General features: G+C 40.2%; 2 protein-coding genes across 2 annotated transcripts in view; one reads left to right on the forward strand and one right to left on the reverse strand.

Annotated features, from left to right (window-relative positions):
- Nucleotides 1–182: 182 nt before the first annotated feature.
- rcor2 (REST corepressor 2) lies at nucleotides 183–14,411 on the forward strand (the record flags this gene model as incomplete). The annotated part of the gene is made up of 14 exons (XM_079258166.1): nucleotides 183–249; nucleotides 6,754–6,879; nucleotides 9,365–9,421; nucleotides 10,242–10,322; nucleotides 10,585–10,637; nucleotides 10,739–10,900; nucleotides 10,999–11,123; nucleotides 11,465–11,528; nucleotides 11,661–11,900; nucleotides 12,482–12,559; nucleotides 12,852–12,909; nucleotides 13,458–13,525; nucleotides 13,797–13,955; nucleotides 14,073–14,411. The coding sequence occupies exons 2-14, from the start codon at nucleotides 6,756–6,758 to the stop codon at nucleotides 14,409–14,411; spliced, it is 1,608 nt and encodes a 535-aa protein (XP_079114292.1). The 5' UTR covers nucleotides 183–249; nucleotides 6,754–6,755.
- A 2,879-nt stretch (nucleotides 14,412–17,290) lies between these two features.
- The window catches only part of mark2b (MAP/microtubule affinity-regulating kinase 2b), a 55,790-nt gene continuing 47,722 nt past the window's right edge, over nucleotides 17,291–25,358 (reverse strand). The window contains exons 18-21 of the mRNA XM_079257915.1: nucleotides 25,341–25,358; nucleotides 22,460–22,498; nucleotides 21,684–21,793; nucleotides 17,291–19,818 (exon numbers count right to left, since the gene is read on the reverse strand). The exon at nucleotides 25,341–25,358 is cut by the window's right edge and continues 9 nt beyond it. Coding sequence (XP_079114041.1) covers nucleotides 19,469–19,818; nucleotides 21,684–21,793; nucleotides 22,460–22,498; nucleotides 25,341–25,358 — 517 coding nt within the window. The 3' untranslated portion in view covers nucleotides 17,291–19,468. The remainder of the gene's footprint in view (nucleotides 19,819–21,683; nucleotides 21,794–22,459; nucleotides 22,499–25,340) is intronic.

Below are 25,358 nucleotides of genomic sequence, written 5' to 3' on the forward strand. Positions count from 1 at the left end.
GGCGGAGCGGAAGTCCACCTCACTTTTCAGCGGGTGTTGTTCGTCTCCCCGGCACACACACACTCACGGCTGCTTCCATCTCTCCATGCAGTTCACTTCATTGTACTGACTGTGCGCATCAATTAGGCAAGAATTAAGCCCTTTTAGTCGTAATAATTGTCTTTTAGCACTTCGAAGAGGATTATACATTGCGGGCAAGAGACTCAGATAAGTTTTCAGTGCTGGAAAGCGGAAAGAAGCTAAACACAGGTACAGTGTGACTGTTATCTAGACTTCCAACTATCAGCGTTACAAATGTAACGCGAGGGTACTAGCCGCAAGCTAACTGGCTAACATTAGCATCCCGACGGCCAAGAGGGGGGGGGACTTAAATTGCACTTTGGCAAGAGGGAGGGGGTATAAATGTCGCCAAAATTTATTCTTAAATTCGTGGTAAATACTTAAGCAGTAGTACTTCTTACCATTTGTAGGTTAGCGTCCCAAAACAGACTATGAAGTTTACTTAATTTGAGCCAGAGAGCGAGTTTTTACTCCATGCCAGCGGCTTCAGTTGCAGCAACATCAGCGTGTGGAAAACAAAAGGACTTGTAAAGTCTTGACACATAGCACACACATGACTGCTCAGGGAAACTGATTATATATATATATATATATATATATATATATATATATATATATATATATATATATATAAAGCGGACGTGACTCAGATAAAAATAAGATTGAGAAAAAGTAATCTAAAAATATAAATGATAAAAAGAGGTGTATATACATCAAATGAAAAGCCAAAGCAGTAAAAAATAATTGAATTTGAAACCCTTCAAAGTACTCAATAGAGTACTCAACCCACCATTAATCCTCTTTAGTAATACTGTACTCAACTTTATTTGTATGCATTAGTAAATAAAATGACAAGAAGTTACAGCATCCATCCATCCCACTTCCACAGCACTGTGGGTGCTGCTGAGCTCAGTCGGGATGAGGTGGGCAAAGTTGGAGCAACAACAGCTGCCCCTTTGTTTGAGATGTTGTTGAACTTTGCACAAGCTTGAACATCCTTTATGACAGGCGGTTCTTTCATACTCAACCAAGTTATCTCATGCAAAGAGTCGTTATTTATTTATTTTAAAGCTCATTGGAGTTCAGGCAGAGATCGAGGCAACCATGACCTCCCAAAACTCCTTGTGAAGTAAATCGGGGTGGCATTGTAGGATACTGTTCATCTTCCTCTCTATACGTGTCTGTAATTTCTCATAATTTAGTGTATCGACAGTCATTAACATGTGGCTTTTAATAGGGGGCAGTTGTAAACTAGGGGATAGACAAAAGACCTTCAGAGAGCGTCAGACATTAGTGTTGTCTTCCTGGAGTTTGGGTGATTTTAATATCTAGGGTGGGAAAGAATGTGCTTTGTCGCCTGTAGGAGCATAAATGTAGATGTTTGATGATGGATGTGGAGGATAAAACTTAATGTGGTGAATCAGTCCTAAAAGTGAGCATCCCAGCTTTGTTGTGGGAGCGGTTCAAGTTGGTAAACTGGTGAAGATTATCTGTGATGTAGAGGAAACAAGGGCAGTGTGACGCCTGGTGATATTGTTATCCGGATTAGATACTGCTGTTCTTTGTCTTTGGGACTAGTGAGACATAACTGCATCGTTTACCAGTACAGATGATGAGTTTTGATTAGTTAATTTTCTGCTATGTGGAGCTTGATGATGAGATGATTATTCAGTCTTTTGTGCTTTTGTAAGATCCACTGGCTCCAGGATGCATCTCAGGATGCAGAAACTGAGATGCAGCGGAAGAAAACAAGGGTTTGTCTGACTATTATACTGTACTGATCTTGGCTTGCAGTAAATAACAGAAAGCAATGTAAATCAATGAGGGCTCCCCCTTTATCCATGGTACGTTTTTCCACGTTGATTGCAATGCTGCCAGTTGGTCCACATGCTGTACTTTGGGGTGAGTTTGTATACATGTCGGACAGGTTTATAGCCTTATCTTGGATTTTAGGGGCACGCCATACGGATGTGACTTGTGGATACTCTAAAATGCAAAAAAATGGGCACCATGGGAACTCTGCTAATTCTCGGTGGATCACTAACAGGAACAAAGTTGATAGTGAGACATTATTTCTAAACTCAAGAACAACAATAATGTATTTCTTTTGTTTTATACATATTTAATTTGTGGGGACAAAAAGGGGTGCCAAGAAAAATGGTTACACCCTGTAAAATCTGAGCTGGTGCCAAAATGTAACCTAGTTCAATGGGGTATTTATTAATTTTACTTTTAAAGGTTTTTTTTTTTTTTTTTTTTAAATGAAATAGTATAAATGATCTGGTTCAGGGATATGGACATGAAATGTGGCCCTCAAACTCCTGATATTAGCACCGTATATTGAAGTATTTTTTTTATTGCAAATCATATTTTCATCATGATATTCAGCATTATCACTGTTTTTTTTGCAAAATTTCAGTTTTATGTGGCCTAACCTGTTAAAATTAGGTTTTTTTGCCTTAATCTTAGTACCTCTTCTCTGTGATTGTGAACAAAGATCAGGTACTGGTTTGAACCATCAGTCTTGACTTGCTTTTGATTCTGTATATTTAATGTCATTTGTCTAATATAAGTCTAATTATGTTAAAGAAATGAACATTTAAACGTTTAATTGATTGATTGATATAATTTGACACAAAATTGAATTTCTCTGCAGTTTTCTGCCTACGTTTCTTCTTCCTCATCATCTTCTCTGGTTTGTTCCCATCACTGGTCACACACTTGCTGTACTGCTCAACACTGGCCCAAGTGGCATCAAGTGATATTGTTCCTTTTGCTGTGTCAAGCGACAAGCCAAGGCACAAATAAACCTTGAAACATCGCATTGTCAAATAATTGCGATTATTTTATAAGTAAATGTGAGACATCGTGTGATGTTTGAATTAAAATCTTGTCTGAGCACTCTTACAATTTACAATAACTGATGTCCACAAAGCAGTAAAAAACTGTTAGAAATAAACAAACTAGTTAAATCTGCCCATTTCCTCAGATTATCATCAAATTAAGAAAGCGTGGAGCTTTATAGGCAATTGAGAAGAATTTGAAGACTATTTAACGCAATATGAAATAATGATGAAGGTACACCTGTAGAAAAATGAGCTAATAACGAAAGGATAAAAGTTGAATAAAGGCAACTGGAAATCTTGTTTTTTTGATGAAAAATGAAGGCTTTGTTAGTTCTAACCATTTGGTTTGAGGTTTACAAGCTGTAACTCGGATATTGGAGGAGTACACGATAATATGAGAGTTATTCAGGTCACATACGAGTCATTCGACCACCTGCGTAATCTGTGAGTCGTAAGGTCGTTGTCAACTGCGAGTTGTTCACCCTCATAACTGTAATGGTTATAAAATTGCCTTCCAAGGAGTGTCAGGGCTCCATTTAAGGTACTGGTAAGGGGATGTCCAAGGCAACTTTCATGGCTTCTTTCACTCTACCCCAAACCTATTTCCCCATCCTTAATATGGGCATCTTTTCTTCACCTGATGAGTCTTTACTTAAGCAGTTGGCTCTCCGTTGTTGTGGTATGTGCTTGTGAAATAGCCATTTAGTTTCCCTGTTGTAAAAGTCTTCGCTCTACTGGTCTGCATAGTAAATGCTACTTAGCATCTTGAATGCTTTGTCTTTTGGTTTAATTAGTTTCTGTTGAGGGTGGCGTTGTGTGTGGAGAAACTTCTTCCATCTTGTGTATAGTGAGTCACCTAATGCGGCTGTAGCTCAGGAGGAAGAGCAGTTGTCCTTCAACTGGTAAGTTGGGGGATCGATTCCAGGCTTCCCCTGAAATGCCGAAGTGTCCTAGGGCAAGACACTGAACCCCAAACTGTATGGGTGTGTTGAGTGAGTGTGTGTGTGAATGGGTGTAAAGCGCTTTGAGTGGTCTGTATGACTAGAAAAGCGCTATAGAAGTACTAAACTAAAACTCCCACCAGTCCATTTGGAAATTAAAAAACCTTTCAAATGTGAGGTGAAACATCTTGAAGAAACAGGAAACAAGCTCTTAGAATTCCCATGACTTTGGTGACTGAAAATCTACACCTACATTATAAGAAAACTTTCCTTAAGTCTTCACCATAAAATTAAATTAGAGAGGATTTGATCTGAAGTTGTAAATGAACCTGCTGCATTTTGGAAACATAGACAAAGTAAAAAAAAGAACTTTGTAGTTGTACTTGTTTGTAGGCAGGCAAAGAGTTTTGTTATGGATTTTGGATGGAGGGTTTTATGACAATCAATCATAACAGTAGGTTGATACTGCCTCGCGCTTGTATTTCAGTGGTTTGGGGAACCTTTCTGCTAGAAGGGAGAATGGATCCATCTAAATCCCAACGCTATCAGTAAACATCAATCGTTAAAACTATGGATGAAAAGAGGACCACTTGATTATTCTAGCAGAATAATGATTCCAAACATGGCTTAAATTTCACAATGAACTGAATCAGGAAAGTGTCAGTAAAAATATTTCTCATGAAACACGTTTCTCAGCCAAAACATGATTTAAGAAAAGAAATTAATAAACCAGTAATCCTGAAATGTTTGGACAGGCCTGAAGAGAGCAGTGAATGTGAGAGGACACAAAAAAACTGATGAAAGACTCTAAAATGTTTATGACCCGTCATGCTTGCAGCAGAGGGTAATATTTGGCTTAAACACTGTTGTTGGATTTCTCTCGTTATTTTTTAAATTTTGAATGAGAGAAAAGATTTTGCTTTCGTAAGAAATTCGTCATCTTAATCTCTAAAATTTAGGAAAATAAGTGATCATATTTTACTTAAATATTGTCATATTGTCTTTTTCTCCTGTATGGAGATGTTCAAACTGCAATTAATGGTTTTTAATCCCTTTAAAGTTTATTTTAAAGATATAGGTTCGATCAAGACTAAAAGCAAGCTTAATGGTCCTTTTCTCTTACATTGTCATGAATATAATGGCAATAAAAGATACATTGAGATGTACAGATGATGTTGTGGAAGAGAAAATTGCTTTACAAGTGAGTTGACTTGCAGTATTTCTTAGATGGTGGCATCGGTCACTAAAAAGCTCTCTGCTCTGCTTGTGAGTGGTGCCCCTCATGACAGGAGTATGTTTTTAATTAGCTGAACTCACAAAGGAAGACTTGAATGGATCATGTGATGAACAAAGTCAAGAAGGGCTTCGTTTGCCTGGACGTAAGTTTTGGCATCATCTGACTCCACATGCGCCAATGTGTAGCATATAGTCCAAAAAATATTTTAGCTTGTAAACAGACTCCACGCCATGACACCTTTTATATGTCCTAAAATCTCACTGAACTGATGAAAGGACGCAATGGTGTTGAGAGAGAAAACAGAAACTCACTTCTTGCACAGAAAACTTATGTTTGGAACAAGAACACAAGGAAATGATGGGACTCTGTCCAGTGTTGCAGCAATTTAAATTACGATTCTCATAATTCTTCAATATTGCTGATTTTTGTAGATCAAAAAAAGTATAAAACAATTTTTTGCTCATCCTTTTTTTTTTTTTTTTCAGTTTATAAAAAACAACACAGTAGCCAGATCATCATTCTACGGCTATAATGCCCAGGATGACAAGTAAAAAGATTCAATAAAAACAATTTTTAAAAAAAAAGGCAAACTTATTTTTATAGTGGACTAATTTTATTTATTTAAAAAAAAAAAAAATCAGAAAAAAAAAATATTTTAAAATTGTGAAGCAAAAAAAATCCTCTTATTTTTTTTTAAATTTGATTTTCCAACCCCAGTTTATAAAAACCATATGACAGAACAATGCTCAGTTAGTATAAACATACATTTATAAATAAATAAATCTCTGTCCATTTTATAAGGACAGGGAAATGATAAAACAAAAAATAAAGATTTTTCTAAATTAAAGGGCAGGCATATTACTAGCAGTAAAACCGTAAGTAAAACAAGTGAAGTACATTCTGCACAGTTTTGCAGGAGAACTTTACAATTCAGTCTGTAATCTTAGGGTTTTATTGACATTTATAGCTGAAATAAAGCATTCAGAGTTGTCTAAACAAACTGAATGAAATTAGCGGCCTCATATCACAGATCAGCATCTCTAAGACTGACTCTGTGAGGGCAGACGCCTATTGAAGAAGGGTCTGCTTCCTCTGCAAAAAGGGGGCCATGGTGACTCTCTTCTTCGGACTGCATGCATATAACTTAAAATACTTTAGTCAGGCAGTCAATCAGACAATATGTTTTATTTTTGATGTCTCTGTCTGCTAGTTAGCGTAGAAGGTAATCTTACCGAGGCGAATCAGACTTCGTTTCATTAAAAGCCCGACATGCTACCTCTTTAAATGCTCATGCATCACCGACGTGCTGCCATGATAAGCAGTGTCTGCTTTGCAAACTTGCAGGAGATCTTTTTGTTTCCCTCGTCCAGGCTTAAATGTTCCCAAACTTGAGGCGTTTTGGTACGCGTTGTCGTTGTGGATGATGCCATTTCTGTGTACATTGTGCATGCATGCAACTTGGCAAAGATTATTATTAAGTGAGATGCCTCACTCCGTTGAAAAAGCGTTTTTTTCATCTGGTGAAAATAGTCCACAATGGAATTAATTGTCAACTGTTTTCATTGTCAGTTTTTGTCGACGAATCGTTGCAGCCCTATCTGACTCTAACCACTAATATTGATAGCGTTTAAGTGATGTAGTTTTTCATGGATCTGTGTGCTTGTTGCAGTCATGCCCTCAGTGATGGAGCGCTCGGGGGCTGGGGTCCTGTCCAGGAGCAGAGCCAAAACTGTTACCAACGGAAACAGCCAACCCCATTCTGAGGAGGAGAGCAGCGATGAAGAGCATGCACATGGTAGGAACTCTCTAACACTTGATGAATTACAGCATATCATAATGACAGCAGAGTTAGATGTTGATTTAATGGCAGCATTTGCTACTCCAGCATACAAACACACAGACATTTTTGATGGTACAGAGGAAATCAAAACAGCTGTTCCAGTCACATTCATTGCTTTGCTGCAGTGCTTCACAAGTCCCTTTCCACTCCTCCCCTGTCATCCCCTCCTCCAGCATCTTCCCACACTCTTCATCCTTGTTATCCTCTGCCTACATGTTCCTTTTCTTCTAGCATATTCTCTCCACTGACTCAACATTCATCTTTTAGGGACATGTTTTTAAATCAGAGACAGCAGTTTAATTTAGTCACAGTTGTCATTCTTTAGGATTTCAGCACCAATTTCTTTTCCTAACTTTTTCTTTCCATTTTAAGTATCCATCTACTCATTTTAAACATCTAGTCGTGTTTTTAACATCTGGACCCCCAACTCTTCCCTTCCAGTCCTCTGTCCCAGGGGAAAATGTGATCTGTCTTCCTCCTCCTTTCACCGGCATCTCCCTCAGCTGCTCTTCAGTCCTCACTTCCCCATCCTTTCTATCTCTTGTTAGCGTTAGCGTAGCACTAATTACTTAATGCCTGCCATCCGCTGTCGCTGTCTTTTCCCTCTTTTGCTCCATCTGTGTGGGTTTATCTTTGCTCGTGACAGTGGTACAGAGGAATAAGTTTTCACAGGCAAAACACGCTTATGTAGGATGTTTTATTAGGTTTTTTTAAATATTTTATCTTCCTTGTAAAATAAGTTTCAATTCTTACAATGCATCAAACATGTAGCTTGCTTTTTGGACCTGGTAACTAATTTGACAGTGAGATGAGGTAAACCAAGACATATTTTGTCAGTAAGCCATCACTCTATCCATAGTGTGTTTTTATAAGCTATAATAAATAACAACTGCATATAAAAAGTGGAGCGCTTGCCAGCTGTTTAAGCAGCTTTTTTCTCATTCCAGCTAGAGTTGGAAAAAGTAGATATGATTGTTCTAATATGAAATAATTAGTGTGCAGTGTCTGGACAAAGAAAATTACTTTGGTGGGCTGCGTTTACTTTGCTGTTAGGGAAAATAAATGATTTTACTGGAAATAAAACTGTTACAGGATTGTGTTATGTATGGTAAAGTATGAGGTCATTTTCATTAATGAATTGTCGCCATGATGATTTCCAGAGATGCTTTGTAGTGACTGCAGGTGATGGCACAACTGCTGCTCTGTCGCTATACTTGTTTTGAGATTATCCTGCCAGCTACCTTGTAGGAAGTCAGAGAGGGAGACAATAAGATTACAGCGACAAATCCTCACGGATCAATTACTCCGAGCAGTATGCAATGATATATGATTACCTGCTTCATACTCTTCTCTAGTGACTTGTTAGTTGTTTTCTTCTGCCTTGTTGATGTTTGTAGATTATCAATTCAACAACAGTCAAAGGGCCTAATCCACATTTATATGCAAACATGGAAAAGTAACGATTTCTTTATTTTTTTTAACACTCTGGGGACGCCGGCATCATCGGCGATGCCAGGGACCATGTTGTGTTTAATCGAGCATAGCTGTCGAACCATAAAAGATAGAAACTTACTTTATAGACTCCGGGCTTTCAGACGGTAGTTCCAGCATCACTGTAGCCCATTCATAAGTGATACAGTGTTGTGTCAAAATAGGTGTTCCAATCAGAGCCTTTGTCTTTGGCAGATGACACGTGTTTTTGTCCAATCAGAGCCGATGATGCCTCAGGAAACGTCTCCAAACAGTGTCAATCACTATGCATCAGTCTCATTAGCAGTCGGATAGCTGCCTTCTATATTTACAAGGCCGATAAATTATGAAAACAACAGCTTTTACGCACGCATACCATGTGTAATGGCTCAAACAAACATTTGCATTACTCAAGTAGTTTATTTCAACATAAACGACACGACGGCGTCGTAACAGATGTATAATTTGGTAACATTATGGGGCATTGAAAGGTGGTGTTTATTAGCATTTAAAGTCAGGTTTATTTCTCTAAAATACCCTTGGTCCCCAGAGGGTTAAGAGGCCAGGAGCTGTTTTGCAAGTTGACAATGGGTGCAGTCACTGTCCTCTGTGTGTATATGTGTGTGTGTAGGGTCTAGGTTGTATAGTTGTAACTCCAGTTCTGTGATATCAGAGCATAGTGCTCTTACAAATTTAGTTTTCACTGATGATTTGACTTGTGGTAAATCAATATCAATATAAGGGAAGTGCATGCATGAAAACCATTGTTATGACATTTTTTCCAGTTGAAATTAATTTGTTTTTTCTAACACACTTGTATCCTGTTGATGATGCCTTTAAACTCTACAGCTCATTGGGAAAATGTTTTAAAAGATCACTTGAACCCCATCTCCCCCTGTGTTTATTGAAATTTACTGTATCTGTCATAACAGGACATGGAAACTCATGTTCACCTTGTCTCTCCCTACAGACAGCATGATCAGAGTGGGAGGAGACTACCAAGCACAGATCCCAGAGTTCAAACCAGGTGAGCAGGAAGACTGGAGGAAGGAAGGATGACAACGAGGACTAAACTGGCAGCACAGAGAGAGAAAGAGAGAGGAAGAAAATCAGTACTGAGAGGGAGACAGTAGTGAGGAAAATATATGCAAAGTGATGACAAAAGTTAAAAGACAAATGACAGATTTGTTTGTCATGCGTGCTGTTTGGATTAGTTTGCAAATATGCTAAAAATAAACTATACAATTTATAAGTGGTAGACAGTATGCTTAATTATTAGTATTAATGTGATGTTGAGTAGGGAGTCATTTCTTCATGAATATCAACTCTTCAGTGTAGGAACCAGTTTTTTTGTGTGTTCACAAGTGCTGAATCCCCAAAGGAGCTTGCTGACAGACTTCCTCCTCTTTGTTTTTCTTTCTAATAAGGAAGAGCAAAAGCTGTTTTATAGATGGAAGTGAATGTGAGGAGAAGATGAGAGAAAGACACAGTTACCTTGAAGTTTGATTGGCAGATAAGGAACAAGTTGTTTAAAGTTCTTCATATATGGAATAGTGCAGGAAAGACGGAAGGGAAGGACTCCCATATGATGTGACTAGTACAGGGGGAATTCAAATGTTTGTGGATCTATCTACACACGCGCGCATATATATATATATATATATATATATATATATATATAGATATATAGATATATAGATAGATATAGATAGATAGATAGATATATAGATATAGATAGATAGATATAGATATATAGATATATATACACACACACACACAAACACATAGCCTTAAATACTGTATTAATTTCAAGTTTGACTGATTTTCTGATTTGTTTTAATTACCAGACAGTCCAACCCGCTACAATGAGAAAGACCAGAGGAGCATGTTGGTCTGGTGTCCCAACAGTCTACTCTCAGATGCCGTGTGTAAGCGTCACATATCTTCGCTGCATTCACTGACACAAGTTTTGCAACTTGACTTTTAGTTTAATGGTTATATGCTGACGGATGATAACACAAAGCTGATTCCTCTTCCTCTGCAGCAACGTCTTTTACTGGCTTTTCTGTCTTTTTTTTTTTTGCCTCTTTCTCAATAACTTCCTGAAATTTCACATCTTTATCTATTATTGTTGCTTTTTGTCTTTTCTTTTTACTCATTTTCCTCTGACAACCTTTCCTCCTATTCCAGTGGATGAGTATATTCTAATGGCTAAAGAAAAACACGGATACAACATGGAGCAGGTAGGAAAAGCTGCACATATACATCTAGCAAATGATCAAATCAAGATAAACATGTTTTTGTTTCTAATCCATCACAAATTGCGGTTTCTCTCTCCCTCCAGGCTCTGGGCATGTTATTGTGGCATAAACATGATGTGGAGCGCTCGCTGGCCGACTTGGCCAACTTCACACCCTTCCCAGACGAGTGGACGGTGGAAGATAAAGTGCTGTTTGAGCAGGCTTTCAGCTTCCATGGAAAGAGCTTCCACCGCATCCAGCAGATGGTACAAGGAAACACACACACACACACTTCCTTTGCAGGATATTTATCACTAACCTATTGCTACAAAGTCTCTACAGTCATATGCTTTTTCTAATGCAGCTTCCAGACAAGTTAATATCCAGCCTTGTGAAGTATTACTACAGCTGGAAGAAGACCAGGACCAGGACTTCCGTCATGGATCGACAAGCCAGAAGGCTGATTAACAAGAGAGAGAAAGATGACAGGTTTGAAATGCCAGGAATCTTTCTTAAACCTCTGTGGGAATGTGGAAATGGAGGAAATAATGAAAAGGGGAGGAAACAAAGTTCTCGGAAAGCGCTCATCTGAGATCTGACATTTATGGAACTTCTTTTTTAAATAACACTTCATTAGTATTTCATCCTGGGAAACGGCTCATGAATATGTAAATGAGACAAACTCAGATGATTTTTTTTTTTTTTTAAAGTCATTTTCAGCTTCTATCTCTGATCCTTTCAGACATTATCCAGTTTTGCCTTCAACCATTGTTATGGACAGAACCAGAGCATTGATGTGTCGTCTTTTATCTTTATTTTATTCCTTGCAGTAATGATGAGATTGAAGGAGAACCAGGCAGTGACAGTGACTTTGAGCTTGATGCCAAGAAAGAAGTAAGTAATAGAAATCTTTAAATGTGAGGCAAATAATTACCTTCTAGAGCTTTCACTTTTAACATCATGCATTAAACATAAACGGGACTTACAGATGACGATTCTGAATCACCTCTTCGGTTTAACTTGCAGGCTGCAAAGCAGAATCCCAGCAGTGCCAGCACAGACAAAGTTACCCCGAGTCGCTCTGGACCAGTGAAGAAGGAGAGTATCGGGGCTCAGTATAGACACCACCCGCTCAGAGCGCGGCGCCGGCCGCCTAAAGGCATGTACCTGGACCAGGGAGACATCATGGCTCTCTCAGCCTCCCATGATGCCGGCGTTCTAACTGTACGTCAGCTGGACACCCAGCTGGTTTCACTCAAGCGACAGGTGTGTACACAGTCATTACTGTTTTATATACGACCTTTAATATACTTAAATATCAGATTATACATCCAGGATGTTGATGTGACCTCAATACACGGAAGATCTGATCAGCTGAAGGAGTTTTAGTCGTACGGAACATCCGCAGGCCTGTTGTGTGTCTGAAAAGAGACAAAGACACATTTATATCACCACCTGCCATGAAAAAGTAATTGCCCCATCTTAGCTTTCTTCAGGACTCCTGTCTTACATTCCCAGCATGGCTGGTTTTTTCCATCTTCCTGGGAATTACTTTTACCACCTCCTGTCCTATCCTGTTTATTACAGCCAGGCGTAACCTCGTCTGTACTGCCATCTTCTGACTACACCATGCAGCAAAGCAGTTTATGTCAATCTGTCTGCTTAGTTTCAATTGAAATGCTGACTTTAATTTAACTTTAAATTGTCAAGTTTTTTGGAATATTCTAGGAAGTAATAAAAAACACTGAGCTCTTTTTTTTTTTTTTTTTTTTAGTAAACCACATCAGCACTATGATCTTAGAAATACACAAACCTTATTGTCGGTGTTGCTTCTGTTTTCCTCTCAGGTTCAGTCTATTAAACAGAACAACAGTAGCATGAAGAACAGCCTCAGTGAGGGCGTTGATGGATTCAAATCTAATGAGGTAATTTTTTTTTTTTGCTCTCAGAATCCATCATCTACTACCTCATTGATTTTTCTCTCCTGACTGTATTCACTTTCCTCCCTTTGATGATCTTGCTCCACTTCATTCCTCTGCTTGTTCATTTCCCCACTCTGCCGCTCCTCAACTCCCTCCAGGTTTTACTTCTCATCTTCTGGGACTGAGATTTATCTTAATCTGCTCATTTGCCCTCACACTGTCACCCCCATCCCTTTCTGTTCGTCTTTGTGCCACCACCTCCCCTCAGTCATACTCAAATCTCTCTCTCTTCCAGCCCGCCCCCAAGATGAACTCTCGTTGGACTACAGAGGAGCAGCTCCTGGCTGTGCAGGGTGAGTAAGAGCTGGGACATCATTCTCCTTCCCCTCCGACAGAGTCACCTCTCTGCCCTTCCTGCCTTACACTCGCTGTCAGATAATACATTCATGTTTTTTACACAGGAAGCACCTGCACTGGATGAACACACACACACACACACATTCTCATGACATACCTTCAGTGAACTGCTGTAGCTTGAAAATAGTAGCTGTAACTCATGTAAGACAACGTGAATGAAGACGGAGTCAGCTCATGGAGGGTAGCACTAACTTTCCAACTTGCTAAATGAGGTAAAGCTCATAGTTGCCAGATGAGTTAAAGAAGAAAAGTCTTCCTGTGGAGACACGTGCTCTCGTTTACTGCCACAAAACTGCCACACGGGAGGGAACTCTGCAGAAGTGTGTGAGTACGAAGCAGGTCAGGCCTGGTGAGATGAACAGGTGCAATCAGCTGTAGGCTGACAGTCGTCATGCCAACGAACCTCCTGACTGTTCATCACTCTGTCACGTCTGTCGGAGACGATGAAAGCTGCAACAGCATAAACCTGGTGTTTCCTTTGCAGCCATACGTCGATACGGCAAAGACTTCCCAGCCATCGCTGAAGTCATAGGCACTAAGACATCAGCTCAGGTTAGCCTCCTTCTTTCCTCCCACATGCTGAATATCTCTGATTCTGACCTCAGCTTTAACCTCCTTGCTGCAGTTTATTTACAAGCTGCCGATCAGCTTTTCATCTCTTATTTCTCAACATATCCCCCCCTTACATTTATAGGATGACTATAATCTTCATCATCCATCTCTTCATTTATCTCCTGCCCTCTGTTGTCTGCCCGTGTCCTTGAACAGCCCTCAAGTCTCCGCCATCATTGATTTCCTCTTCATCTCTCGGCTTTCTGTTCAGGTGAGCTCGTTTTTTGTGAGCTACCGGCGGCGGTTCAACCTTGACGAGGTGCTGAAGGAGTGGGCTGCTGAGCAGGTGGCGACCAGCCGAGACCAGAGAGACCCCAGGAGGAGCGAGGACGTGGCAGCAGCTGCAGAGGGAGGCTCAGAGGAGGAAGAGGTGAGACGCAGGACATTTGCGGCCTTTTTTTACTTCCAGTTTGATTCTGTTTATTTAAATACAAAATTTTATTTCAAGCTGAACAGAATCATCTTTAGTTCTCCTCCTTACTCTCAGGTCAAAATGGAGGACTCTCCCCCAGAGACAGCAAGCAGCTCTCCTCCCCCCTCCTGCACCCAGGCCTCCTCCTCCCTCTCCCAGCCCCCTCCTCTGCTGCGCCCAGCTCCTCCTTCAGCCCCCCCAAGCCTCCTCCGTCAGCCGCCTCCTCTTCAGACACGACCTCTCCAGAGCCGAGCACCCCACAACCACCCACCCCCTCCCCTCATCCGGCCTGCAGTGACCTCCTCCTCAAGCCTCAGGGGTTCTCCTCCCAGCTCCTCCTCTTCCTCATCCATTGCAACCCAGATGCCTCCGTCATTGGTCGGGCTTAAAGTGGAGCAGCCAAACTCGCATTGATACACTCACAAGAATAAAAACACATACACAAATTGGCACACACACACACACCAGACTTTGATGCTTTCTGTGAATAAATCAGCCTCATCTGTCAGTCCTGGGAGAATTACACGTCACGTCATCGACTGATCACACTCAGGCCCTGGAGGTGACATTAGTAATCCCAAAATGACCCTTAGGTGGTCAGAAGCTCCTTTACTGTATTTACAAACACCTACCTCCAACCCTCAGTTCTCCAGCACACACACACACACACACACACACAGGAACTTCAAACTAAACACTACATATGCACACACATCACTAACCAAATGAAAAACAAGACACCGCTTCCTCTAGCTTACAAAGAAAGCCATGACCACAAATAGAAAACCCACCTGCTCATCTCCATGGAAACAGCTGAACATCTGGATTGTGGAAGAATGTGGTCAAACACAAACACGTCTGTATTGTTTGTTCTGCTGGTATGAAGTCCTACGACCTTCAGGAAAAATAAATATGTAAGGAAAAGACGAGATGAACATGTCACTACATCTGAGCCAAACCTGCTCCTCGTAACAGGTCGTGAAGAAACTTATGGCTTTAAAATTTAGACTTAGAAAGGAGAAAAAAAAACAAGGTACTTTTACAGTGAAACTGGACTTCATAACTGCTGAGTTTATTGTTCTGGGTTTTGATGGTTAAATCTGTTTTCCAGTTGAGCAAAAATGGAAAAAGAAGAGCTGGAGGGGACACTAGCTTCTTCTCTCATAGCCATGTATTACTAGTATTAACTGGAGTATTGTTTTGACTAGGTGAGCCATAGGTAGGCGTTTAGTTGCTGTAACTAGTTTAGACTGTGCAAACTTAATTTTAATTATTGTTTGAGCACTAAAGGAGAAAAGGAGCCAACAAATTTTGTGACTGGACTTTTGTTAATCTGCAGCATTTTACCCAAGACAGGTGTAAAAGACTTCAGTTTGAACTTGACCTTTTCTGACCTCCATATGCAACCAGTGGAAGAAATTACTGCCAAAGGCTGAAAAAGCACATTGTCTCACAGATTCCTGTCTCATCGGAGCTGCTGGGTGTCAGAAAAGTCATGTTCTACATCAACTTGCTCACCAGTTAAGACACTGGAAAACCAGGAAAACAAAAGAAAGGAAGGAAATTCGTTGAAACAAAAGAGTATCTGTCAGCTGGTGTGGCAAAAATGATCACACAGCTGAAGATGATGGCTCTGAAGCACTTAAAGCTGCTTTCTCCCAAACGGTCTCTAAAGGGAGGAGGTGCGAGGTCAGTAGAAGTTTCTGCTGTAAAGGTAACCCACCTCACAACGTAACCAGTCAATGTGTTTTCTTTATTATTTATATTTTGTTTGCCTCATCTGCTGAGAACTTCTGAGAAAGCAATGCCTCACTGAAACATTTTTGTGCAACCCTCGCTGCTTTCTGGATATTGCCAGAACAGAATATCCTCTCCTCCAAACGCAGATCTGAGATCACATGTTAGTGCTGCTCCTTCCCGTCTCCTCGCCTAGTTTTGTTGGCAGAGACCATTTTTCATTCAGTTCGATTAGAATCTAAATGGTCCTTCACTTTGGCTTTAAAGTGGTTTGCCTTTGACTTGTTGCATTTGTTTCTTTCTCCAAGAACTGCTTGTGTGTAATGTGACAAGTTGTTTACACTGGAAACAAAACTGTTGTGTTTTAAGAATAAACCATGTTTTTCAATAAAAAAAAAAAGACCAAATAGTTGTTTTACTATCATCCCTATTTAATCCACATGGTTGGAGAAAACAGCAGGCCTGCTGCACAAACCCTTCTGTGTACCACAAAGTAAACTATCAGTATTAATATGAGTAGAATTTAACGGCACAGTTGAGCTGAAAAGTGAGATAGTGAGTTTTGGAGGTTAAAAGATAACACTGACATATAAGAAAACTGCATCTGAAGACATTGTGCCAATGAATTAAAATGTTTGAAAGCATAAAATACACCATTTAGTAAATTTGAGGTACCATAACTATAGCTGGAAATTGTTTATTTCATGCTGAACTAATAAAGATAGGTAATCTCCCATCAGGAATCTTTCCCAAACAAACAAATAATTTGGAATAAAGTATTGTTTTCTCTGATTAGTTGGATCAGAAATTTGGAGTACACATTTTATATCAAATGCTGCATTTTTCTAACAAAAGTTCTTCGCCAGCATCCCGTCCTGCTCAGATGAAACTCAACCATTTATTTACTAGCAGCCTTCATTCATTAGAACACCACATTGTCCTGTGAGCTGGTTCAACATCAAACAGGGGCTGATAAAAACGTCTAATGGCTTTTAAGCTTTTTCATACTTTTGATTAAAACCCCTTCAATAACTTCAGCTGAGTTCCTGGTTTGTGTAGGGATGACATCTGCCTGTACGGCCACTGATCACATACTTTTAATAATCCAGGCTGAAAATCTGAACAGTCCAACACCAATTTGAAGCTGTTGAGACATCTTTTTCATCTATATTTTAGTGGATTTGTCCAGTTAATTCTGACTTTTGGGCAAAATGCTAGTCCACTTTCTGATAAATGATATTCGTATCCTAAAAAGTGATGCAAACAGACATCTCCATGACAACAAACTTACATCAGCTGATAAATGGAGCAGTAACTTATCTTGGTTTTAACAGAATGGCTTGCACAGTCAGGCTATCATATCATTGTTTTTATTACTATCATTGTAATTTTTCATCATTTTCTCTTTGCACAAAAAAACAAAAACAAAAAAAAAACCATCTTTTAAGGAGCTGATCACCATCCCAACCCCGAAAACCCACCACTACAGTTACAGTTTGCTCAAAACACATTTAAAATCAATGTAAATTACAGCAATGTAAAACAAAATGATGAAAAATAAAATCAACCCTGAAAGAGATAATATAACAGCAACAGCCAGAATAATAATTAGAATCCAATACCCAGCACCTTAATACAATGATCAACTTTTTAAAGAAAATTTTGATGTATTTAAAAACTGAAAGAGAAAAAAAGTAAAACAACTGCCATTATGAAAAAAAAAAAGTATTAAGTTAGGTGACGGGACCCAGGCTCTCATGTGTGTTTTTTTTTTTTTTTTTCTTCAGCATCGACAAAACCAAAGTGTCGAAGGCGACGAGAGATGCAAAAAGAAAAGGAAGCGACCTCCTCTGCTTGTGGTTTCAAGCGAGAACGTTTGTTCAGATATGAGAGAAATGGAGAAGTTCTTTCTTCCCTTCTCTCTCTTTGCTTCAAGCCATTCTGGACCAACAAAGGCCTTTATTAAAGTAAATAAAAACAAAAAAAGGCCAAAAATAAACAAGCAGTAGTAGTCACCACCACCATCATCATCATCATCATCATTAAATACATCATTAATCCTGCACTTGCGGGAAGGGTTGTGTTTAATCCGATACACTACGAGCTGTGTGTGGAAGTTAAGTGTGTTAAAGGTGCACTACACCAAAAAGGCAGCAATGATATGATCCGACAAGACCCCCCCCCAATACTCCCTCCCCTCTTAATCCAAATCTGTACAATCCCAAAATTTTTGAACGACACAAAAATATATTATCCAATCAAAAAGCAGAGGAGGGGGGAAAAAAAGGAAAAAAATCACCATTCCTTGTAGTCAACTGTTGTTTTTCCAGTAATCTTTTATAATACACTCGCGCACACACACTGCTTGTTACACACACCAACATCACTTTTGTCGTGTGGTTGCTCTTTGGGAAGGTGTAATGGGGGCGGAGGGAGAAGAAATGCGTCGGTTCGGGGGTCGACATTCTGGATGTGAAGGCGCGATGCCAACGTCAAAAAAAAAAAAAAAAAAGAAAGAAGAAGAACAGTACAAATAAATCCTTTGAGCATTTATGTGCTGACAACAAAAAAACAAACCCTAAATTTACTTCTTCGAAGAAAGGCAACATAAAAATCCATCGACAGTCTCGTCCATTAGGTCTCCACCCCTCCTCTGGTTTAAATATGCCCCTCTTGTTCCAGTGCACAACTTTTTTTTTTTTTTTTTTTAAATTAAAAAAAAAAAGCAATAAAGGGGAAAAAAAAAAAAAAAAGAAAAAAAAAAAAGACAAACATTTGGACTTGAAGATGCAGCCCGCAGGTTCAATGGCAACATCAAGTCTAACTGGCCTCTTCTGACTTGATGGTGAATGAAATAAATGGCAAAAAGGAGTGAAACAGGTGAAATTACAGATGTGTGTGTGTGTGAGAAGGCAGGAAGGAAGCAGGAGGATGGATGAGGGGAGTTATCAAAGTTCATTTTGGAGGAAGGTTAGGGTGGAAGGTGGAGAAGGTCCTTCAACCATCAACGGCAGTCAGGCCATTCAATATATATGTAGGTGTGTGTGTGTGTGAGATATGGACTTCGGTGAATAAAGTCCTGGCTCAGCTGGAGTCCGTTCAGTTTGAGGACAATCAAAATATATTCTATCAAAACTCATTTGAGTTTTCCAGCAAAATAAGGCTCCATCGACATTTTTTGTTTCAATCCAGCGTTCCTCTGCTCGCTACGCCCTCCATCCAACCCACTTTCACCTGCTTACCATCCCCACCCGCCCACCTGGAGCGTCCTGGCAGCAGAGAAACTGAATAAATAGGAGGAAATGACAGGAGTGGTCAAAGTGATCAAAACGTGACTCCTAAAAAGAAAAAGAAGAAAAAACAAAACAAAACAAGAAAACAGATAGAAGATCAGACATGCAGAAGAGTGGAACGTCTAAGTAGAACGTGACAGAAAAAAACCCCCATCAGGGTACGAAGACCTCGGTCTGTAAGTACTTCACGACTCAGTCTGCTCAGCGTCTCTGATCGCAGGTCCTCCATATGGAACAAAACTTCTAAACCAGAAATGTTTCTATTGTCCCAGAACCGGCAGCCCTACTTCAGACTTTTCTACATAACAATCATGTAAATTTTAAAGTGATCCCACCCTTTAGCTCACCTCCCGACCTCCATCTCCTCTGTGCCCCCGTGCCACCTACAGCATCATCCCTGCTCTCACCCCAACTCTCTCTCTCCTCGGTGGGCCTCCGCGCTCACAGTTTGAGCTCGTTGGCAATCTTTGAGGCAATGTTCTTGAAGGCGATGGACGTGCCCGTGATCCGCTTGAAGCGCACGCCGTTGAGGGAGAGGCGCGGCAGCTTGCACACCTCCATCTCCCACTGGACGAAGTCGTCGTGCGCCGGGCTGCCGGACATGCACAGCAGCATGTAGCGCTCGCGCAGCTCGTATTCGCAGCTGTTGGAGTCGAGCACTTTGCGGATCTCGCGCATCATTTCCATGGGCTCCATGGACGACGTGGTCTTCATGGACCAGGTGAAGCGTAGAGAGCGCGGCTTGGCCGAGTCCTTCTGGCTGGCGTTGGCTGGAGGCGTGCCCGTGCCACCTGAAGAAGAGGAGACATCATTGCTAATGGTCGTAATGTCAAAACCATCACAGACAAACCTCAACCTGCGGACATCAGCCAAACCTGTGTCCGGGACAAACTCATGACTCACAACAAACCTGCGACAAACATGTTTGGTAAAGAGATATCCGCTTAGAAAGAAGGCTTTCTCTCACTCACTCACACACACACACACACACACACACACACACACACACACACACACACACACAGACACAGACACAGACATTAAGAACCAGCAGCGGTGAGATGGTCGCCCTGTGGTGAAGGCAACTGGCCGAACACAGAGCACCGAAAACCACGTCCAACCACACAGCTCGGACACAAGTGTTCAGCAAAGATGTAACTAAAGATGTAAGGGTTTGCTCCCTGCAGATGTCTGAGAGTAGACGGAAGGAAAATGGTTACAGGAGCTGGTTGGAGAACTCTAATCTCTGGCAGACTAAATATAAAGAAAACCACACTGAAATGGTCTGATTCAGCTACACTTTCTGCCATATACTGGCTCGTTTGAGGTGTGTTCATTTAAAGTTAATGAATATTTAAAGTCTGAATGTGTAGAAGAGTGTAGAAGCAAGTGTGTGTGGCTACTTAGGACTTTCAGCTGTAAAATCACAGAGGGACTATTTATATCAGGAAAGCAGTCAATGAACACTGAAGGGGGGGAAAAAAATAAAGGCTTCTAGTTGTGACTCTTCATTATTCAATTAAAAGTAATCTTTAGGCTGAACTATAGTAAAATGAAACTTTCTGAACTTTTTCCTGATATGATGAATGAAAGATGCAACTGATCCTACCCGACGATGAGTAAATCTGCACATGTTTAGTTTTAAATGTATTTCTAACATCCCAGGTATATTTATTAATCTTCACCTAAAGAGTGGAGCCATTTTCAGTCTGCTGATGACTTCGCAATGACACCTTCACAGGATCATTTTAGTGCATTTGCATCTTTATGATCTGAACAACTTCAACCTATGGTGATCTCTCATAATTATTATAAATAATTTAATACTGATTTTGTTGATTTGGGATTATATTGCATTGTTTCATTTTATTAAGTATATTCCTTATAGAGTAAAATTATATATATATACATATATATATTTGTAAGTGTCAGACTCTGACTGAAATGTCTTTGGGATGAGTGGAGGGCGGGTTGGAAAAGGTGAAAACGCGGGGGTAAACTAGCAACTAGTTAGCTAGCTGTTCTGTCGTCATAGAAACACCTCATCTCCAGGCGCCAGCGTTAACAAAACTTGGGATTTGGGCTGAAACCGCTAAGGAATGAGAATAAAAAACACTGGAAATTAGGCACCGCTGCAGAGCTGGCAACACACCCGCAGCACACCCGCAGCACACGGTGGATGTCAGAGGACAGAGACACAGAACTGAAGTTTCAGGAGTAACCCTGGTCAGTAGATCACTGTGGATTAACAGTGGGCCGAGCTGTGGTGATGAATTAAAAAAAAAAAAAAAAACTCAGGAAAAAAAGCCAACACATGCTTCATTATTCACTTGTTACTTTTATAATCTTTCACCAGAGACGGCTAAGAGATTAATGGTTACACCGACACGCTTCCAGTGTCTGAGATCAGAGCGCACATCTCATTTTCCTTAATTTTTTCAGACTTAATTTCATTAACTTCCAGATTAATTTGCTTAAATCATTCATGTATGGCTGAATGGTTAACATAATATTTTTCTGCGATGAGACAAAATCCCAAGACAGATTTCTGTTTTACTCACTTCGCCGACTGTAGAAATAAACAACAAAGAAAACAGACAGAATCTAAAGTGGAGAAACTATCTGACAGTGTAACAAACAGAAAAACAGCACGTACCAGTGTTACCAGATCCTGGTGAGGAGTTGTTCTCGTCGTTGTTGGAAGAAGAGGAGAGAACACCGCCTGAAGTCTTCTCTGTTTTGTCCACAGTAGTGCTCAGCACTGACCTGTACGGAGTCATGGAGGAGGACAGGAAAGGACAGGAAAGAGAGAAGACAAGGTGAGGAAGAGATAAGAGAAGAAGAAAGAAGACAGAGATGAGCACAGAGAGAAAGAAAGTAGGGAAAGGTTTGAGAATTGAGACAACCGTTTTAAAAAGATGGGGAAAAAAAATAAAAAAAGAGGATGAGGAATGAGGAGGAATTGAGAGGAAGAGCAAAATAATGAGGTTGTGCAAATGAAGACAAAAAAATCAAAACTTGTAAAGCGCCCCTGTGCGTGTTTGTGTGTGAACATGATCGCAACATCTGGGCCAATTATGAGTGTGATGGTAATCCATGTCCACCTGCACACAAACACACATTTGGGTGCTTTGATTGCGACTTCCCCTTTCACACACCCATCATGCAGCTCACCGTCATCACCACCATTATCAATCTCTATGATGCTACCTCTAACCGCTACAGTCCCCTGATTGGTTAAACCCTTACCACCATCACCAACCAATTAAACTTCCCATCTCAGACACCACCTTCTTCCATCCAATCACAACAAGCTCAGGTCATCTACTGATTGGGTTCCAGTCTACTGATTGGCAGGCAACTGGCTACAGTCAGCAGGATCTTAAGGGTTTGTCGGGGTTTTTTTTTTTCTCGGGTTGTTCTGTATCTCACCTGCTCCCCTCATCCCGACCCTCTCCCTCATACGGACTCCTCGGAAAAAAATCAGCACAAGTTTAGTCTTTTTCAGGGCTGGAGGCAACATTTGGGCTCTTATACAAGAGAAGGAATCAGCTGGCTGGACACGAGTCGCACTGCTCACCATGCCAACATCTTCCAATCCAACCGCTTTAAGCCTTGATGCCAAATATCTAATTCCACTCCAAGTGCTCAGATTTAAGGCAAGAGTAACCTGAGGACGCCACAATGCACTGCTGAGTCAGCTGGTTCGGGTAATACTACCCCACCAGGTGGGCGCTTGTCACAGTTTCACCTTGATGCAGGGCTTACTGTGGAAATGCATGAAAAGCCTCCAAAACCTTCTGTATGACTCGTCATTAATTTGAGCCATTTGGTCTCCCAGTGTGAACAATTGACTTGAACTTTAAAAGTTTAGTCAATAACAGGATGGATAAAGAAAAGCTGGAAAAGAGCAAAATGGTCTGAGACTAAATAGACCCAGTTTTGAGGAGTTATGTACATTAAATGGGGGAACTTAAAGGTGGAGTATGTAAGATTTTCAATATTGTCTAAATAAATTAATAAAATAACTACAACCATAGATAGTTTTTTGAACATGTAGGTTCCAGTCTGTCCATATTTGATGTGTTATTAAATTACAAGTTTAATTAATGACAAACGCCCTTCTTAAATGTTTGCCTACCAGTAAAAAAAAAAAAAAAAAAGTGCTTTTTGTCATTAATTAAACTTGTAATTTAATAATGCATCAAATATGGACAGACTGGAACCTAAATTTAAAAAAAAACAAAACTATCTAATTATGATTGTAGTTATTTTTTTTAGTTAATTTATTTAGAAAATACTGAAAATCTTACATACTCCACCTTTAAAGCTACACAGTTGTGGGAAAACAAGAAAGTACTTCCAACATGATGAAACTAAAGACAATGATCTGGAGTGGAGGAAAATCCAACAAATGGAATTACAGGAGCAAAACCTCTTGTAGGGAAAGTATGGAATGGATTAGGAATAAATGGCTGGCATGGTGAGGGTGAGACCTGAAGCTAAAGGAGGGTTAGGAACATTAATGATCCCAGCACTGGTAAACCAATCTGTATTAGTAACACTGGACCTACATATAGCCTGTTAACACATGTTCACACCCTGAAGACAGCACCTTAACCTGTCTATACAACACAAACAATACATACATTCTCTCACGTCAGCAGACAAAGAAAACATAAATCACTGAAGCGAGAGAAGCAGGCAACAAACAAACACAAAGACAAAACAGCAACACACATGCAGACAAAAGGGGGAGAAACTCAACAGTCTGCAGTCTAAACTTCATCTGGTGTGGACATCATTCCTGCTAGTTACATAAACACATTATACCGCCTGCAACAGAGGTTTAAACAGAAACTGTAACACTGGGGAAATGACAGGAAGTGGAGTCAAAAATTGGATTTATTGAACAATAATTTATATATATGGCAATGAAAAAATGTAGAGCCCTTTGTGCCATTTAATGACTTCCAAAAATGGGAACTGCAGTATCACAGGAGACTGCTCAAACACCTAATGATATATCATTTATTGGAAAATATCACTAGTATTTTCATTACACCTTCACACCAGCAGATGGCGCAATGGTCCACACAAAGTTGGACAACTGCTCTACCTGCTGGTTAAAAATCAACCAACACAGGTCAATGTCATGAAATTTCTCTTCATTTATAAACAAGTTAAATGTGCAAATACATGTTCAGCATCTCCAATTAGTGCAAATATGTGAATGAAGATGTGCAAAAGAAGTGTGTTTATGTCTAGAGTGTACATATACAGGATGGGCACATGTGCATTAAGTGGAATCTGAATGTGTGTTCACAGCATAAAGGTGATTTCCAGCCAGAGTAGGTCAAAGCCATCCAGGTCTGTTGCTGCTGCTGTTAGAGAGCCAGTGCCAGAGTGAGTACAGAGAAATGAATGAAGAGTGGGGAAAAAAAAGTCTCCATGGGAAAAAAAAAAAAAAAGGTGCAGCATAAGAAACACTGCAACCCCTTCCCCTGTTAGGTCCTCTCCTCTTCACTGCGTCCATCCACAATTACTCCAGCCAGGGCTTCATACAAGCTACTTTCCAACAGGAATCTACAGCGCATGCAGCTTTAGTCTGTATGGTTAAGGGAAATGGACTTCTACTGACCAAAGCTGAGATGGTTGATCGTTTGGATGGCTTGGTAGATGGTGTTAGCTTGGATAATAGTTTGCAATATTAAACTTCCACATTCAGACTGCTTCTAGCACTCTGCTACTTGTATTTCTGTTTTTTAAGACAAGAAAAAAATCTCTTATGATGCTCAAAACCGGGTCAGTATCACCTGGATCTGAGTCTGTAAAGGGGGAGGGGGGTCGTTTCATGAGAGATTAGACATTAAGGCATGATTTTCATGACACTAAGAGGGGAGTTCAGCTGTTACATGGATCACAGGGGATGAGGATGAGGTAAGGATGGTGAGGAGATGAAGAGCAAGAGGAGTAAGGTGTTATTGTGCTGCACGGTGATGGAGTGGGTGAGTTGCGTGAGAGGGTGGCTGGGTGACAAGAAAAGTTAGTAGAAAAAAAATTACATAAAAAATGGGCCAAAACACGGCACTCAAAATCAGAAGGCTAAAAAAAGAAAAATATAAAGGATGGGGGCAAAACCACAGAAAAAAAAGGGGTAAAGAAGGCTCAAGGCACAAAAGGAAATTCTCAACAAAAAGCTGCACAAAACACCAAAAAGGGGAAAGTATATATATGTAAAATATATATAAAAGAGAGAATATACGTGGATATGTATCAAGGGGTTATATTTAACGTTGGGTATGTTGCCTACCTTCTTGGAAACCTGAAC

This window comes from Telmatherina bonti (assembly GCF_933228915.1).
Source record: "Telmatherina bonti genome assembly, chromosome: 18".
Taxonomy (NCBI): Eukaryota; Metazoa; Chordata; class Actinopteri; order Atheriniformes; family Telmatherinidae; genus Telmatherina; species Telmatherina bonti.